The 20,070-nt window shown below is 37.5% G+C and overlaps 1 protein-coding gene across 4 annotated transcripts in view; it reads right to left on the bottom strand.

The window, feature by feature from the left end:
- AFG1L (AFG1 like ATPase) overlaps positions 1-20,070 on the bottom strand; it is a 196,737-nt gene that overhangs the window by 54,185 nt on the left and 122,482 nt on the right. For all 4 annotated transcript variants that reach the window (XM_007078748.3, XM_042986922.1, XM_042986923.1 and 1 more), the window contains exon 9: positions 3,364-3,446. In XM_007078748.3, coding sequence (XP_007078810.2) covers positions 3,364-3,446 — 83 coding nt within the window. The remainder of the gene's footprint in view (positions 1-3,363; positions 3,447-20,070) is intronic.

The raw sequence follows: 20,070 nt of genomic DNA, 5'->3' as shown, positions 1-20,070 counted from the left end.
AAAACATTACTGGCCTAAGCCCCCACCCAAATACAAACAGGAAGCCCAATGCTTAGTCGACCTGTTTGGATTTTGGCAGACCATATTCTACACATGGGATTCTTATTGAGCCCAATCCACCAAGTAACCAGGAAGAGAATGGCTTTGTGCTCATCTCTGAGGTAAGCATGCAATTCTCACACAATGAAAACTTGGGACAACGACAGGTGTTTTAATTTCTGCAAAAGTTCATATATCTGGACTCAAGCTTCCTATCATTTGTAACTTGCTAAATTTAAAGTTTCTGAGTTTATTTTATAGAAGATTAAAAACTTCTTTGGATGGGTCCAAAACATCTGGAACTTATTTATAAAGGTACTGGAAGATTTCTACATTTAATGTGATATAAAACTACAACTGAAATAGATTACATACAAACACATAATGTCTTACAGGAATTAGTTCTTGTGTAACCCAGACAATATTATGAACCATAAAAAGTGTTCCATGTCAGGGGTGCCTGGGGGGCTCAGTCCGTTACGCATCTGACTCTTGGTTTCAGCTCAGGTCATGATCTCATGATTCGTGACCTTGAGCCCCCGACGGGATCTGCGCTGACAGAGCGGGGCCTGCTTGGTATTTTGTCTCCCTCTCTCTCTCTCTCTGCCCCTCCCCCGCTTGTTCTCTATATTTCTATCAAAATAAATAAAAAATAAACTTAAAGACATATATATTAAAAAGTGTTCCATGTCAACTTTTGGGATAGTTTTTAAAATCTCTGGTAATTCTTGGTATTATTTGGATTGTGTTTGAGGACATTTTGAATCAGCTTTTTGAAAGTTAGACTAATAAAATACTGAATTAATGAATATTTCTATTCAATTAAAAATTATATATAGGATTTTGCTTGTATGAAATTCTGAGACAGTGCTTGGTGTTCCCCTGGAGGGAAGCTAGAATTCTGTTTTTCTTTTTTGGCAGTTGGGGGGCCAGTGAGATTGACAGAGGAGGAGTCTGAACTTGCATATATAGGAATGAGTACCAGATGTTCAGAGAGAGGGTAATAAAGAGAAACACATGCTATAATAGGACAATATATAGCATGGTACATTAAAAAGCTGCTATGTGGGAACTAATTTGGATGTAAATTTTAAAAAATTAAAAATAAAATTAAAAATAAGGAAAAGAACGAAAGAGAAAAAAAAGAAAAAAAAGAATAAAAAAAGAAAATTAAAAAAACCTGTTATGTGGGAAATTAATAAGTTTCCCTATAAGAACAAGATCAAAAGTGGGACGCCTGGGTGGCTTAGGCGGTTGAGCATCCCACTTTGGCTCAGGTCATGATCTCACAGCTTATGGGTTCGAGTCCCATGTCAGGCTCTGTGTTGACAGGCTCAGAGCCTAGAGCTTGCTTCGGATTCTGTGTCTCCCTCTCTCTCTGCCCTTTCCCCACTCATGCTCTCTCTGTCTCTCAAAAATAAACATTTAAAAAAAATTTTTTTAATTAAAAGCAAAAAGGAACAAGATCAAAAGAAACCTAATTAAATCAGAAATGTTAACATGACCCTAGGAAATTTTCTTTTACTCTGTCATGAAAGAAGTACTACATAAGGGCTCATGTGAAACAATATAAATTACATACCCAGCACCCTGTCTTGGTATCTAATATTATTCTCCCACTTCTGAGATGATTTTAATTCCCGATTCTCCTCAGGAACACATATCTGCCTTACCCTCTGAGTGAGGTGTGCCTCTAGACTCTTTATTTTTGGTTATCAGATTATGGTGAAGCCCTTTTGATAATAAATGCATGAACAAAATCTACCTTCCCTGAGGATTAAATGAATTGATATATTTTTAAGAAAGTTGATCCAGAGTTTCATTCCTGGACTCTGAGACATTGTTAGATATTGTTTTCCTCCAATGTATGTTTTAAGTACAAACCTGAATTTCATTGTGTTAAAACTGTATTTCATCAGGAAAAGGAAGAGGCAGCCTTAGAGAGAAGGTCAGAGAGAAAATGGCCACGCTCCAAATAAAAGCAGCTTTCCACCTCCTGTCAATTCCACCAAGACCTCTCTAGCATAAACAAATTTCATGATTTAGACTCTTACCTAAGGAATTTCCCATTAGGAAAATGCTTTAATTCTTCCACATAAGGATACATTTTGTAGGAAAACAGGGAACAAGGATTACCTCCTTTGAAAAAGAATGCAGAGAATAATACGATACTAATTTCTAAGTACCACACAATCTGGAATATCACGAAATAGATAGCAAGGAATTGGGGAAAGATTGCAAATATCAGAAGAATTTAAAAACCAGAAAACACAAACATGAAAGAAACAGAGGGGGGAAAAAGGTCCAAGTTAAAGCAGAAAAAAAGTGCTGTAAGAATTTTTAAAAATTATAAAGTACTTTAAAGACAAAGTACTTAAGGGCACATGAAGAACCTCCTATAATAATCATCAGAATCTGAATAATAAACTGAAATAGTTCCCCTCGGTACACTGTAAAGTATGCAATTTTAATTATGTGATTTTTCCAGCTAATTTCTACTTCAAAAACAGTAAAGTACTTCTGCTTACAAGGTGGCAGAGACAAGAACTTTTCTGAACCTCTCATATACACATTGTCATCAAAATTTAAATGAGGAGAAACATGCCTTTGAGTTAAATCACAATTAGCCCTCAGACAGATCTGTTTTTTGGAAACCCACTGTGTGCCAAACACTGGTGGCCTGCACTAAACAACAGTTTATGTTTGTAAAGCACTTGTCCCTTTTCAGGTTCTCACAAATGACATTTTAAAACCAAGTATTTGTTTTCCAGCATTAATAGCACATGCTGAATGCATCTATTATTATAAATTGCCCCTACTCAGGAAAGTCTTAGTTTTCAAAAGATAAAATATATCCTGATTTTACTTGTGTATATATGTTTTACATAGTTGTGCATGGAAGTCAATCAACAATGATAAATACAAACAGATTGTCCAACAAAATAAAACAACAATTTTTGGGGAAAAGAAATGGCACATTTGTCAGGAGATATCCACAAATAATTAATTACTTTCACACAATAAAGATGTTCTCTTAATACCAGAGTCTCATAAGAGGATTCTCATTACTTCCTAACCATCTGTCATCACTCCTCCCCAAAAAACTAATTAGGGTTTCATCCAATCACACATTATAAATCATGCAAATGTGGATGGCAAAAAACACAGTTTAAAGAAGTTAACATTATAACATTTTCTATTTTAAAAATCATGGGCTTCAGAACTAGCCTTTCAGGCTTTAATAATTACCCTGCTTATTTTTCTCATCTTTTCCTGATTAATTATTAGATAATAAATTTAGAAAATTGAACTTAAAAAACTTACAGATAGTAGAGTTTTCCTGCAGCAGGAAGTTCCCTTTTCCGGTAATCTATCCCAGAATCTAGCTGGACAGTCTTACAGTATTCCTACAATCCAAACACATAAATATCTTCTTAAACAAGTGGTGCTTTAGAATTATGATCTCTCTGCTATCCTTTTCCTTTCTTAAAATTTAAAAAATTTTTCCTCAATAAAACAATGAGTTTAGGACAAAACAATATAAGTCATGGAAGATTCATAAAAATTGAATATTAAGTATATATCAAGCCCCTAAAAAATCAGTTCAAGAAAGTTAAGATTTGCAGCATGCCTTTCTGAAAGTTTGCTAAAACAGTGCTATCAGCAAACTCCCCACATAACTGCATTCCATTAAAAAAATTTGATTTTTTAATTAAAATTTTTTTATAATTTTATTTTTTTTTAATTTAAAAAATTTGTTTAGGTTATTTATTTTTGATACAGAGAGAGCATGCGCACAAGTTGGGAAGGGGCAGAGAGAGAGGGAGACACAGAATCTGAAGCCGGTTCCAGGCTCTGAGCTGTCAGCACAGTGCCCAACGTGGGGCTTGAACTCATGGATCATGACCTTAGCTGAAATCAGACACTTAACCGACTGAGCCACCCAGGCGCCCCTCATTAAAAATTTTTAAATCCCAATTTCTGTTACCAGGAAATAAGGAGCTACAGGCTATCAAAAAGAATAACTCATAGGTCTCCAGCACCACAAAGGGAGAGAGTTGGGCCAGAACATTAGTATCCACAATTTAAAGCAAATGATCATATTAAAGTGATGCTGTATGTATACCTGACCTTCACTTCCAAATGACTGCCACCGCCCTTGTCCCTTATTAGTCCCCTTTCCAGTCATCAATGTCATTAGAGTGCTTTCCAGTAGACACCTCCTTCACCCTGAGTCCCATTCTTCTATTCTCCCTATTCTTTCCTTTCCATTACCCCAGGTTGCAAATGTGCATGGAAACTCATCACACACACACACACACACACACACACACACACACCCTGAAACTCCTACTCTAGAAGCTTATGAACTTTTGCTACACCTAGCTTGGTCAACTGGCTTTCTTTTAAGGGGTAAGAGGGGACAAATATATATTTTATACACACACACACAGACACACACACACACACACACACACACACACACTCCAGTAGAACAATGGTGAGCAAGGGTTTTCAGAACAAATCAAGAAACATTTCCACGTTGAACTTTTTGTTTTCATCCAAAATGAAAACTGCTCTATGAAAATTCATGAGGAAAAAATCATATTTTAACAACTTCATTACTTTTACTAGTGAAAAACTGCTTTTTGGGGGCCAAGGTAATTGTGGCAAACTGTATTTTCCAAAGATGGCTGCAACTGTCTCTCCATCCCAAAATATTGGGATGTTGATATTCCAACCATCAAGAAGTGGGGGCTATGCTCCCCATCCCCTGAATCTTGTGACTACGATAAGATGATGCTATGCAATAATATCTGATGTGACCTTCAAGGCAGCTTCTTCCTTGTTAGCTGGGACACTTGCTCTGGAACCCTGACCTGCTAGGTAAGCATCAAACTACCTGAAGGCAAGCATGCCAGAGAGAGCTTATAGCAGCCCATACAGAGACGCGACCTGGAGAGACCCTGAGAGGACAGGAAGACAGAGGTGTCTGATCCAGCTGTTCCAGTTGTCACTATGGTACTAAAGGAGCCAGAATTGCCAGCTGAGCCTTTCTCAAATCCCTGATCCATGGAAACCAGGAAAGATAATGAAGCAATATTATCTTAAGCCTCTAGGTTTTTCAGTCATTAGTTACACAGCAGTAGATAATCACAACAGTCATATCTGGGCACGCTGGAAATGTAGCAACATTCTTCTTCTCTGAAATTGCATCCTGGGTTGAACTGCTATCCAAGAGCTGAGGGCTGTTTATCATCAGCACTATAGGCAAGAGATTGTACACAGTGGTAATGAGAATACATTTCTCCTCCTCCTATGCTGCAGCTGCTAAGTGGCTCAAGAGAGTAAGATAGGGTAATCAACAATCCCCCTGGGACTGAGGGGCTTCCCCAAGACTGATAGGCTTTTCTGGATGCAGGACTTTGGGTGCTAACACCAGGACAGTCCTGGTCACCTTAGGAATAACCCAGAAATCTGAGCTAGAAGGCTGGAGTATTTTGATTTATAAGTTAGCAATTGTGAATTTGTTTAGGGATTATTTTATGTCCACAAGAAGAAGGTATTCCCCTGGGGAAGTCTTCAAAGCTGAGCTTTTGAACTCTACCCGTGGCGAACAAGCCCTGACCCTAACAAAGTCATACCACCCTACAATGCTAGACTCATGCAGCCAGTTGGCCTCCCCACACAGACATCCCTAACTTGCCATTCCAAGTTGCTCAAATCCACTCCCCAGGTCTCACTCTCAGGACTCAAGCCCCATAACCAGAAAGGAATATGGTATTGACAAATACATGGACTCTCCTCTTGCCTCAGATGGCTTCTCAACTTTCAGTAATGTGCTAAACTTGGGAAAACAGACACTTCCTCTCCTTGCCCATCCTGCAATTGTGGGGGTTCAGCCATCCAGTACAAAGAGGAGACAACTTGTTTAGGTAGCACTTCATTCTCTGTCTCTCTGAAGGAAATCTGTCCTGTTTTAAGGGCCAGGTTTTCATAAGCCACCTGTACCGCAGGCAATATAATAAATAGTACTGCAATGTGTTCATGTAAGTATATTTACCGAGGTTCTCTATTCCTTTTAAACCACAATTTATCTTCCATGACCCAATACTCCTAATTCAGCCAAAATTTTCCTTCTTTTTTTTTCTATTAAAAAAATAAGGACTAATGGAAGTTACACAAGCTTCAGTTTCTCTTTCTGGGTAACTAACTTCTCTCTCATATGAGTGATTAAGCCCTACCGAATGATTGCATTTGTACATTCACTAATCACCACCGAGGAATACCTAATCAGCAGCAAAAGAACTACAACCAAAGCCCTTAGATTTTAGCTCTTAATTGTCTGACAAATACTAACACTCCATTTATATTTTTAAAGAAAAATAAGCCTCAAATTTTCAGATTTTATTCACTTAAGCTAAGTTCTTCAAAACACTTTGCAGAAGGAGGGTGAAAGCTAAGCAGTTTCCCTGTTAGTGAATCTAGTCAAAAGGGCAAGATCTAATTTCCTAATTTCCAGGGATATTTACAAGACCTGTGACCTCTTATCACCATCTATTTGAAATGAATAAAATTAATCAGCTACCAAAAGAAATTTATTTTAAAATAGTTTGTATATTTACATACACAAAGGACAAATACAATTATACAATCTAAAAATGCAATTAGGAAATTTGGAGAGGAAGTGGAGGGAGGTTAACATACCCATGGGAGCATGTGCATGAGTGAAAGGCCTTGACTTTGCAAAGAAAAATGTACTACTCAAAAACCGTATTCTAGCGGTTTGCATTTTCCTCAAGAGCTATTGTGTATATTTTTAGCAACTGCGAATAATACCATCAGAAAAACAGGCATCCCGCAAAATAACTTTATAAAGCTACTACTGTGGCTTTTCCCTTCCAAATTGGCACAAAAGAACAATAAACATTGTGGAGAAAAGCCTTAAAAACCACAATATATCAACCTCATAAGCAAAAATTGAAATAATAAAGATTTGCCCACCTTAAATACTCTTTACTATAAAAGTAATATTGCTTATTATGGAAAATTTGGAAAAAGAGTAAAATCATATAAGTCAAAGTTTTACGTCTTATCTAAGTGATTATATTAAATAGAAAATTAAAAGATACACATTATTGAAGTTTTTCTTGACAATATTGGACTGATTGGCTTTATAAATTTTTAATAAGTAAGAATAAGTAAGTACTACAAGAAAAAATGGCTGAGGCCTTTCTACTTCCAGGAATAACTAAGATCTGTCTTTTTACTTAAGGCTTTAAAACTATATCTTTTTAAGCTAAAAAAAGTGATCCGTGCTCATTGTAAAACATTCAAATATTAAAGTGTAAAAGTAGAAATAAAAGTCTATCATCCGCTTCTCAGAAAAAAGTTTGCTTATAGCATATATCCTTCAAGTTTTTTATACACGTATAGAGATGATGACAGAGAAATTAGGATCATATTTATATACACAGTTGTAAGCTTAATTCTTTCTGATAACTTAAAAGTTGTATGAGAGAAATAACTAGATTTAAATACAGGAAAGCTACACTGAATATGGTACTATCTTGTTTGCCAAGAATACAATTCTGTAAGTAAATGACAAGTAAGAGTACAAGACAGATATTGAACCAAAACAAAGGGAGGGGCGTGGGAGACTAGCTGGGTGTACCAAAAAAAAAAAAAAAAAAAAAGGAGGGGGAGTGGGAGTCTAGGTGGGGGTATCTTTTTTTGAGGCAGGTATACATTCAAATATGTATGCTGAAGTATGTATACATTCTAAGATATCTGCTTCAATCTCATTTAAAATAATCATGTGTTACCACTTTTAAGTTTAAGCAATGATATATAAAAGTTCAGTACATAATAGGGGTAGCTGGGTGGCTCAGTCATTTGAGTGTCCAACTTCAGCTCAGGTCAGGTCATGATCTCACTGTTCGTGATTTCAAGCCCCACATCGGGCTCACCGCTGTCAGCGCAGAGCCTGCTTCAGATCATCTGTGCCCCTCTCTCTGTGCCCCTCCCCTGCTCAGATCTCTCTTGAAAATAAATACACATTTTAAATAATTCAGTACATAATAACCTTGAACATATTTTTAAGCTTCTTATAATGTAAGTATAACACAAGTACAAAAACGTACACAAGTGGGGTGCTGTATGGCTCAGTCAGTTAACCGTCCAACCCTTGATTTCAGCTCAGGTCATAATCTCACAGTTCATGAGTTCGAGGCCCACATCGGGCTTTGCGCTGACAGCACATGGAGCCTGCTTGGGATTCTCTCTCTTCTCTCTCTCTGCTCCTCCCCCTGCTTGTGCTTACCCATGCGCTTTCTCTCTTTCTCAAAATAAATAAACTTAAAAAACATAAATGTCCAGCTCAATCAAGAAACAGAACATGACTAGAACCTCGGGAGTCCCCCTGGTATCTATCTTCTTCTACTTCTTCAAAGGTAACCGGTACTCTGATTGTAGCAACATAGAATTTTGCCTGTTTTGGGAGCTTTATGTAAGTAGAAGCACCCAGGATGTATTCTTTTGTGATTGGGTTCTTCATGTGTTTGAGATTCATCCACCCATATGTTGTGTATAGCTGTAGTTTGATCAGTTTTTCATATCCACCATGTGAAGAAGCCACAATTCATTGACTCATTCCATTGGTGACAGACATGTGGGCTGTTTCTAGTTATTAGCTCTTTCAAATAACACAGCCACGAGTATTCTTCGCACATGATTTTTGGTGCACATGTGCACATGTTCCTGTTGGATATATACCTAGAAGAGTAACTGCTTGACCACAGGGTAAGTCTGCTCAGCTGTAGTGAACCCTGTCAGTGTTCCAAGGTGACTGTACAACCTATACTCCCACCAGTAGTGTATGAGCATTCCTAAGTAAGTGTTTGCTACTTGTATGAAGCAATACAATTGATTTTTGAATATTGACCTTATATCCAGCAATCTTGGAAATTCAATTATTAATGTAATATTTTTTGTATATTGATTTTTCAAGATGATACTAAAGATGTCCCACATATGTTACAAATACGCCACACTGTTTTGTAGCACAAAAAAATACACTTATGGTTTATCAAGTCCCCTGAAAATTCAATATTCACTTTGGATGAACCTAACAAACACTGAACATTATATGCTGGGCACTTCCATGGTGACTGAAAGTACAATAATGAACAAGCTTTTGCTCTGATAGCTTGGTAACAACACTCCAGCTGGTCTTAGGTTTAACTTGCTTCAAGTTAACACACTCCTTGCTTGCTGACTTAAAGCCCTTGAACTGTAACACAACTAATTTACTTTCTTTGAGATTTGCAGACCACTGGCCTTGAGGAATGAAGGATCAGAATGTTCCCAGGCCATAGAGGCCAGCAAGACTCCTTGAAGCCTCCTTGGCTTTCTGATCAGCCCAGTAATCTTTCAGCAAAACATTTTTTTTTTCTTTTTAAGGTCACATAATGACTTTACTCACCTCCCTTTGTGTATCTGAAGACCTTTCCCTCCTTTGCAGAAATAACAGAATACTCTTGCACAACCACCTCCAGGTACCAAGGAACCAGACCTTGTACAATCACCCCTGGGCACCAAAGAACCAGACCTTCTTGCACAATCACCCCTGGGCATCAAGGAACCAGAACGTCTTACACAACCTCTGAGTACCAAGATAACTCTGTAGGTGGCATCATCAAGTCTGCATCAAGAAATGTTACAGATCACTGTACTCCCTTAACAGATTAAACCCCTTTAAAAATCTCTGGGCCAAGCAGAAACCTTGGAGTTGGCCTTTGGACAAGAGTCTGCCTTCTCCCCAGGTGGCCAGGCTCCTGAATAAAGTTCATATTCCTTTCCAGTCAAAACTCATCTCTTGGGTAGTGGCCTTTTGAGTGACAGGTAGCTGAACTTGGGTTTCGGTACCAGAACCAGGATTCAAACCCAAGCGTTCTGGCTCCAGTGTTCACATTCTTAATTACTTTGCTATATTGCCTCCATACCCGGGATATGTTCAAGCAACCAGGTCTCTTACTTGGAAATACAAGGCAATGCAAAATTCACATGGGCTTATTGGAAAGTCCTTGCAGTGCTCTGTCCCTTGCTTGGAAAAGTCCTACCTCTCCTGCCTTCTGATTATATGCTAACCAAGTAAGGCTTAGTCTTGATGGCTATCTTGAGAAGCAGCTTTGTTGCAATGAACAGATTCATTTACTTATTATAACCATACCCCATACAAAAATGATATGGAGCAGCTTTTCAGAAACTTTGTCCAGTTATATTATACTGCACATAAAAAACTGGAAGTTTTCTTTTAATGACTGAGGTAATAGAAATAGGTTTTGGTTTCAAGTCTGCAACTTCTGAGATAAGGATCATGTCTGTTGTTCATCATTGTGTCCCTAGCACCTAGCACAGTACGTGGTACATAGTACATAGTAAATGCTCAGTTAATATTAATCAACTGAACAAATCATTAGCAAACATCTATATGCAAAGGTTAGGTACAAGTCAATATTGTTAGAAACTACAGGAAAAAGCCAACCAGCACAGTCCCTTTCCTAAGGAGCTTTTATGACAAAATGGGAACTGACTTAGCAGAATTCTTGCTAAAACTAGACTCAACAAAGACTGACATGGACAGGGTTGAGGCCTTAGAGACAAGAAAGAGGGTTCTGAGGAGGCTAACTAAAGTATGGTCAAGGAGAAAGTCTCTGTCAGAACTCAGCTTAGACAGAAAATTTAGCCAAGGAGTTGTATCTTCCTCCAAATAAGAACTTCATCCCGAGGCAGGGTTTCTTCAATGACAGAGATGAAACTGAGAATATATCCACATTCATAAAACAAAAGTCCTGAACTATGCTGATTAGGCTGATTATGCCTACTACAATCAACTCATGAGGCTTGGGGAATGACACAAGCTAACCAATGCTAAGTGGCAGGGAAGATGGGAATACTCTAACTGGTAGGCCAGTGGTTCTCAACACTGGCTGTATATTAGCTTTAGCTGGGAATTAGAAAGTACCAATATCCATGTCACATTCCCAGACATTTTTGCAGAGGAGGGCTTAGGTTGGCTGATTTTGTCTGTTTTATTTTAAGCTCCTCAGGTCATTCTAATGGGCAACCAGGGTTGAGAACCACTGGCTTAGACTAATCTGGCCCCACCTCCAATTGGTCCCATCCAAATCACATTGCTGCTACACAGCACAAGAGAGGTGGAATGAATTTAGGAGAAACAACCACGATGACCATCATAGGTGGTAAGTAAAGCCATAAGACCACCCAGAGTTGGTGTTTGCGATCCTAGAATCACAGAGTCAGAGATTGGTAGCATTGATTTCTTTCTTGTTTATGTGTGGACAAAATGAGATGAAAAAGAAATCACCATTACTTTGCAATGTAGGTAAAGACATAAAAGCATATGAGTTGTCAAGTGCTATTTCAGCAACAGAAATGAATAGAATACTAAGTAAACAAAGGACTGATAAAGCTTAATGTAGATTGGAGAAATATTCTAAAATTGGAGTAGTTTGATTAAATGAAGAGGATTTGGAATACATTTCCCTAGGGAAAATAAAAAATATGAGAATGTGCAGAAAGGATAGAAAAAGACCTGAGTGATGAGATGGCCCATCAGAGGCCCTACACACTGGCCCATCAGAGGACTCCAACATCTCAAACTAAATGACCCTAAGTTTATAGAGTTAAGTTTTCAACTCACACCTCATACTGTTAATGAAGCTACAGGTCTGGAGACCACGTGCTCCTCACCACTACATATATCTCCTGTGTTCAGAAAAAGACATAGAACAAAAGTCCAAAAATTCCACAACCCTTAAGTATTTTGGCCATTATGATTTTGCAATAATGATACTGACTCAATATATGTACAAGCAACATCCAGTAAAATTCTCAGTTATCACACATTAAATCCACATGATTTCTTGTCATTTATTTATTCATACCCTGCTGTGTCCTAGAAGGATTAGTGTAGCTTCTTTTAAAAAAATCATCTTACTATTTGTATATTCAATTTCACCATTTAATTTTCAATGTTAGCTAATATACAAGTTAAGTGTAATTTGACAAAACCTAATAAAGCTTTAATTGCACAGAACCTTTGACCTAGAAATTCTATTTCTAGGAAACTATCCTACAAAAACATTGACTCTTGTGACTAAAAATGTATTTGTAAACAGGTTTTTTTAACATTATTTGAAAAGAAACACAATAAACCTTAGTATACAAAAATTGCAGATTAGATTAGAAATGATAGTGCAGCCATTAACAGAAATACAAAGCAGTCATTTAAAAGAAAAAGGTAGAATTATATCTGATATAAAAAGTTCTTCAGGATATCTACAAGGTATAAAAAGCACAACTTAGATTTAGATAAAACTATTACTCCACTAATTTACAACAAAACTATATGCTTAGGCATACATAAAGATATGTATGCATATAAATGTACAGAAAAGTACTTGAGAAGATACGTATTTTCTTTCAGCTTTATTGCGATATAATTGACATATAACATTTGTAAGGTTAAGATGTACAACTGATAAACTTAACATATTGCAAAACGATTACCACAGTAGCATTGGCTAACACCGTATCACCTTACATAATTACCATTTATTTTTTTTTATGGCAAGAACTTAGCAACATTCAAGCACCGTTAACTATATTCACCATGCTGTGCATTAGATCCCAAAACTTAGTCATCTTACAACTGAAACTTTGTACCCATCTCCCCATTTCCCCCACTCCCCAGCTCTTGGCAACCACCAATCTACTCTCTGTCTCTATGAGTTCAGCTTTTTAAGATCCACATGTAAGAGATATCATATGGTATCTGTCTTTCTTGGACTTATTTCACCTAACATAATGCCCTCAAGGTCCATCTATTTTGTCACAAATGACAGAATTTCCTTCTTACGGCCAAAAAATGTTCCATTGTATGTATATACCTCATCTTTATCCATTCATCCATTGATGGACACTTAGGTTGTTTCTACATCTTGGCTGTTGTGAACAATGCTGCAAAGAACATGGAAGTACAGATATCTATTCAAGATAGTGATTTCATTTCTTTTGGATGTATACTCAGAAGTGGGATTGCTGGATCATATGCTAGCCTTATTTTCAATGTTTTAAGGAACTTCTATACTGTTTTCCCTAGTGGCTGCATCAATTTACAGTCCCACCAATAGTGCACAGGGTTTCTTTTTCTCCATATCCTCCCCAACACCTATCTCTTGTCTTTTTGAAGGTAGCCATTCTAACAGATGTGAGGTGACATCTCATTGTGGTTTTGATTTGCATTTTCCTGATGATTAGTGCTGCTGAACATCTTTTCATGTACCCACAGCCATTTGTATGTCTTCTTTGGCAAAATATCTACTTGGTTCCTCTGCCCATTTTTTGAAGTCTCCTACTATTATTGTATTGTTGTCTCCCTTCAGACTGTTAGTATTTGCTTAATATATTTAGGTGCTCTGATGTTGGGTGCATATATGATTGTTATGCCTTCTTGATGAATTGACCCTTTTATTATTATATAGTGGTCTTTAACTCTTGTTGCAATTTTTGACTTAAAGTCTATCTCCTCTGATGTAAGTATAGCAATCCCTGCTCGTTTTTGGTTTCTGCTTCCATGGAATATCTTCTTCCATCTCTTCACTTTGAGCCTACATGTCCTTAATGCTATGTGCTTGTAGCCAGCATATAGTTAGGTCTTGCTTTTTTGTTCTTGTTTTTAATCCGTCCAGATTCTCTACGTCTTTAGAGAATTTAATCCATTTATATTTAGAATAATTATTGATAGATAAGAACATACTAAGGCCATCTTATTAATTATATTAATAACAGCTCTGGCTGTTTTGTAGTTTCCTTGTTCCTTTCTTTCTCTCTTGTTGCCCTCCTCTGTAAACAAATAATTTTCCATAGCGGAATAATTTTCCAGGCTTTGATTTCCTTCCCTTTATCTTTAGTGTATCTACTGCAGGTCTTTGTTTTGTGGTTACCGTGAGACTTACATAAAAAATCTTATAAACAGTGCATTTTACACTGGTAACAACTTAACCTCAATCTCATATAAAAACTCTATCCTTTATACTTACCTTTCTTGTTTTTGTGTCACAATTTAACACAACTTTTATATTGTGTATTAATTAACAAATTACTATAGGTATAGTTATTTTTTTTAGGTATAGTTATTTTTAATACTCTTGACATTTAGCCCTTATACCAGATTTAAGTGGCTAACATACTGCCACCTTACAAAATTAGACTATTTTGAATTTGACTACATTCTTACCTTTACCAATGTATTATATATTTACATATTTTCATGTTACTAATTACTGTTCTTTCACTTCAGTTTGAAGAACTTCTTATAACATAAGGCAGGTCTAGTCATAATGAACTCCCTCAGCTTTTGTCTGGATAAGTGTTTACCTATACTTTATTTCTGAAGGATAACTTTGCTGAATAGAGTATTCTTGACTGGCAGGTGTTTTGTTTTTTTTTAATTTAAGCTATATTTGAATATATCATCCCACTCTCTTCTGGTCTGTAAGGTTTCTGCTCAGAAATCTGATAGCCTTACCTTTTGGGATGAGCACTGGGTGTTGTATGGAAACCAATTTGACAGTAAATTTCATATATTAAAAAATAAAAAAATAAAAAAAAAAAAAAGAAAGAAATCTGATAGCCTTATGGTGTGCTAGTAACAAATTTCTTTTTCTCTTGCTGCTTTTGAAATTCTTTGTCTCTGACTTTTGACAGTTTTATTGTAATGTATCTTGGAGAAGATGCTTTGGGTTTGTTTGATGACCTCTAATTTTCATGAAGTTGGATATCGAAATGTCTCCCCAGATTTGCAAAGTTCTCCGCCATTATTTCTTTAAATAAACTTTCTGTCTCCTTTCCCTCTTTTCTCTTTCTAGAACCGTAATAATTCACAGATTGTTTCTTCTGATGAGATCCCATAGTTTATGTAGGTTTTCTTCATTCTTTTTCAGTCTTCTTCCTCTGTTCTGTTCTGACTGGATGATTGTAAAGTTCCTGTCTTCAATCTCACTGATTCTTTCATCTACTTAAGTCTGATATTGATCTTTTTTTTCACCTCATTCATTGTATTCTTCAGCTTCAGATTTTCTATTTGGTTCTTTTTTAAAAAATATTTATTTGCGGGAGAGCACAAATGGAGGAGGGGCAACAAGAGGGGGAGACAGAGGATTTGAAGCAGGCTCTGCACTGACAGGATGACAGCAGTAAGCCCGAATTGTGGCTCAAACTCACAAACCGCAAGATCGCGACCTGAGCTGAAGTCGGACATTCAACTGACTGAGCCACCCAGGTGTCCCTATTTGGTTCTTTTTTATGATTTTTCTCTCTTTGTTAAATTTCTCATTTTGTTTGTGTATGGTTTTCCTGATTTTGTTGAATTTGGTGTGTTTTCCTGTAGCCATTAAGTATCCTTAAAACAGCTATTTTGAATTCTTGATGGGGTAAACCCCAGGTGTCCATGTCTTTGGGATCAGTTATTGGAAGATTATTGTGATCCTCTGGTGGTATCATGTTTTCATGAGTTTTGCATTGTTGTCTTCACATCTGAAGTAGCAGTCACCTCCTCCTATCTTTACTAATTACTTTCAGGAGAGAAATACCTTCCATCAGCCCTACTCACGATCTGGAGGCTTTCTCAGACCTTCTATGGCTCTACAATTATTGTTCCCCCTTGAAGCAGGATATGACCACATGCTTACATGGCTTTTCTCAATCCTGCAACACACAAGGCTGAGGGCTGACAACTTTCCTTTTATTTTCCCAAAGATGCCACTAATGCTCAATTTTATGATGTCTCTCTGGTGTGCAGATTCAGACTGCTTTCTGAACATGCTCACTAGCCATCTACCAAAGCTCACTCTTACCACAACCATTGGGAGCATGCACAGGGCATCAGCCACAAAATGAGGATGTGTGTGTGTGTGTGTGTGTGTGTGTGTGTGTGTGCGCGCGCACACGCACGTGATATGCAGAGCACTGGAGATGTCCTCAAGCCAGCTGGGGGGCTGTGGGGGAGGTGTCCCCAGCAGCTTGTGAGCAAGCTTCTTGATGAAGTATGTGAAGCAGTTAGTAGGATCCACCTCTCTTCAATGCCTTCAAAGAGTTCTATCTGTCCCTCTCCCAGCCTCTCTCCTGCCCTCCAGCCATGCATGTCAGAATCAGTACTCTGGATGGAGCAAAAGAAGAATGAACCTCTTAGGCAGTATCCCACACAGCTGGGGAAGCAGGGTGATCACTCACATCCTCTTTTGTTCCCCTGCAGGGGAAATTACAGACCAAGATCTCGTTTTGCCCTAAACTGTGCTGCCTTAGGGGAGGAGTGATGCAGCTAAAGTTAAACCATTTCTCTGACCCTCCCCAATGTGTCCAAACTTGGGTTTGTTTTTTTGTTTTGTTTTGTTTTTGCTCCAACAGTGTGCTGAAACTCCTCTACTAGAAACCCGGACATCTACAAAGGCTCTCTTATCCTTGGGTGACTGTTTAAGAGAGCGTTTCCAGGGGCTCCCAGACCACAGCTGGGAGAGGCAAGAGCTGGTCCACAGCCAGGACCAAGGTCTATATTCCTATTACCTGACACATAGATGGGTAAACCTCCTCCCAGGTGATTTGGCATATGGTGCTAAATCTAACACTGCTCACAAAGGCACTTTTGTCTGTGAATGGATGCCAAATTATTGTTGGGGGGGGGCATGAACATGAGATGCCTTACTCAACCTAATACTGATGTCATTTCTCCACATTAAATTTTTAACAGCAGCTACTCCTGAGGAGGGAAGTAGAAATAAGACACGGGTGGAAGAAGGGAAAAAATGCAGAGAAGGGAGAGTAGTGAAGGGGAAGCATTTGATATTTAGTATATATACACTTATGTGATGTTCTGATTTTTTAACCTAGCATGCATTCATTTATCTCACATAAAATTTTATAAAAGGAAAGATCTTAGAGAGCCCATGTATTGTCTCTAAAATAGCAGTACCTGGAAAAAGGTGATAGCTGCCTTATTGAAATTAGTCATTACACATTTCCAGCCCTGTCACAACCAACAGAATTTTAATTAATATTCCATTTCTTCTCCCACTGTTTACTTTATCCAAGAAAAACAGAGTTTTCATTCCTGAGGTTAAAAAAAAGAAAAACCAGGGTGCCTGGGTGGCTCAGTCAGTTAAGTACAGACTCCTGATTTCGGCTCAGGTCATGATCTCATGGTTCACACACATCCAGCTCTGCGCTGATGGCATAGAGCCTGCTTGGGATTCTGTCTCCCTCTCTCTGTCCCTCCCCTGCTTGCTCTCTCTCTCAAAATAAATAAAAAGAAACTTAAAAAATAAAAAGAAAAACATATGAATAACATCACAGACTGGAAAAAAGTTGATGTATATACCTTTAGAAAAATCTTTTTAAATTTTTTTTTTTAACGTTTATTTATTTTTCAGACAGAGAGAGACACAGCATGAACGTGGGAGGGGCAGAGAGAGAGGGAAACATAGAATCGGAAGCAGGCTCCAGGCTCTGAGCCATCAGCCCAGAGCCCGACGCGGGGCTCGAACCCGCGGACCGTGAGATCGTGACCTGAGCCGAAGTCGGACGCTTAACCGACTGAGCCACCTGGGTGCCCCAAAATCTTTTTAGAACTATGCTACCAACCCATAACTGCAGCACCTGTAAACTTTTTTTCTCCCACAAAAAGGAACTGGGCAATATATCCCCAGGCTAAGAGGAACTTCCCACTATATCTGCAGCTTTGCAAAATCTGTTTTTTTGAAAATCCAGTAAGTTTACCCACAAGATTTTTCCTTCTTCTATACAAATAATCAGAGGTAAACAGTAACTTTTCTAACTTAAAAAATATAACCATACTATAAATACAAAGTACATAATGCATGTGATTCATTTTTCTATAATCACAACTTCTAGAATGAGAAAGAAAAACTAAACCTCAATAAAATATTTACCTTAAAAAATCATCCTTGTATATTTTCAGAGACTGCATTAAAACTTCCAGTATCCAGGACAGCCATTTATAAATATTCTGAACTCTGGTTCTGCTCTTCTGCATTATATTTGCTCAGCTTTTTGTCATTTCACTGTTCACTAGCACTTTTATTTAAAGATGAAAGGGACATCTGGGTGGCTCAGTCTGTTAAGCATCTGACTCTTGACTTTGGATCAGGTCAAGATCTCACGGTTCGTGGGATCGAGCCCTGCAAGGGACTCCCATGCTGACAGCACAGAGCCTGTGTGGGATTCTCTCTCTCCTTCTCTCTCTGACCCTCCCCTGCTTAAAAGCTTGCACTCTCTCTCTCAAAAAAAAACATTTTTTAAAAGCTTAAAAATAATAAAATAAAGATGACAAGAGGAAGAGAAAGAAGATGAATTTAGTCAATCTTGTAACTTATTCCGATCTTTGATAAAAGATCTGAAGAGTAAATTTTAAGCAATTAGCTAAAACAAGATTGAACATCATTATATTTATCATTATGTACAACTAAAGGTAGATTAATAAAGTAGATTATACTTTATAAAAGAAAGACAAATAGTTCCTTGATAAAAGCAAATGAGAATATAATTAATTCTACCCAAAGACAATATTATAATATGTAAATATAACAAATATATAATGTTACACACACACACACACACACACACACACACACTGAGCAACATGGTGGGTGGAAAGAACTCTCAGTAAAAAGCAGGAAATCTGAGTTCTAGGTACGGCTCTGTCACTAGCCAGGCAATCTTAGGCATGAGCCTCAAAAAGGTATAAATGTTACCTTACAGTCTAAGGTGCTGGTATAAATGTTGCTAAGGCTCCTTCCATATATTCCTTGCTCTGTAGCCATTTCTCAGCTCTCACTATTCATAACTTATTCAGTTTCATCAGGTAGCTTTTCCCACATACACTGAAACTATTTTTAGCTTTCTCCCTCTGCCCTCATCTCTCCCTTCTAAGCCTTCTCCAGCTTTCTCAGGAAAATCTTCACTTAACTCCAATTAGAGCAAAAACAAAATCATAAGCAGACTACTGAGCCAAGAGTGATGGCAGGGACACGCCTAAAAGAAGAAAACAAAAAGCTTAACAAACAAAAGGCTCAGATTCATCAGCCTCTGAAATTTGCAGACACACATGGGAGTCCATTCAGAATTCACGTAAGTTTCCATTTCGTTCACTCATCCTCCATAATCACCAGCATTACAGAAGATAGAAAATTTATTTAAAATTTGTGGGGGGGGGGGGGGGAATGGGCTGAATGGGTGATGGGCATTGAGGAGGACACTTGTTGGGATGAGCACTGTGTATTAGATGCAAGTGATGAATCACTGGGCTCTACTCCTGAAACTAATACTACACTGTATGTTAACTAATTTGAATTTAAATAAATAAATTTAAAAAAAAATAAAATTTGTGGTTTTATCACTGTTTTATATCATTGTTAGCACTGTACACTCCCAACACATAGTTAATCACTCCTAACCCATTCAATATTGAAGTATAATATTTTTCTTATAATTATTTGTTGGTGTGTCTATTTCCTCTAATAGAATACCCTGGTTTCCTTGATGGCAGGATTCATTTCAGGACAGCTTCACCATTGTAATCCTAGTGACTAAGCACTTAATAAATGCTAAAAGGAACTTAGCATGCATGTTGAAATCTGAATATTGTTTTCTTGTATTTTATCTTACAAAGGTGTAATATTTGAGCTAATTGGGCAATTAGGCTTTTGCAGACCAGCTAGCCTAGGACTTGAACACCACATTTAGAACAATGTTTAGAGGAGAAATCTATCATAATCCAAAAAAATAACTCACAAGTAAACTTCTGAAACTTAATTTTTTGAAAATTGGTAGTACAATAAGGGCCTTAGCAATCTTGAGGTCCAATCCTATCATTTATAGATGAAAAAAATGTGAACTCAAGTGGATTCAAGACACTTGCCCAAATGTCAGGAA

This window comes from Panthera tigris, chromosome B2 (genome assembly GCF_018350195.1).
Source record: "Panthera tigris isolate Pti1 chromosome B2, P.tigris_Pti1_mat1.1, whole genome shotgun sequence".
NCBI classification, from domain to species: domain Eukaryota; kingdom Metazoa; phylum Chordata; class Mammalia; order Carnivora; family Felidae; genus Panthera; species Panthera tigris.
The sequence above is the reverse complement of the archived record's forward strand: the minus strand, read 5'-3'. Positions and strand labels throughout refer to the sequence as shown.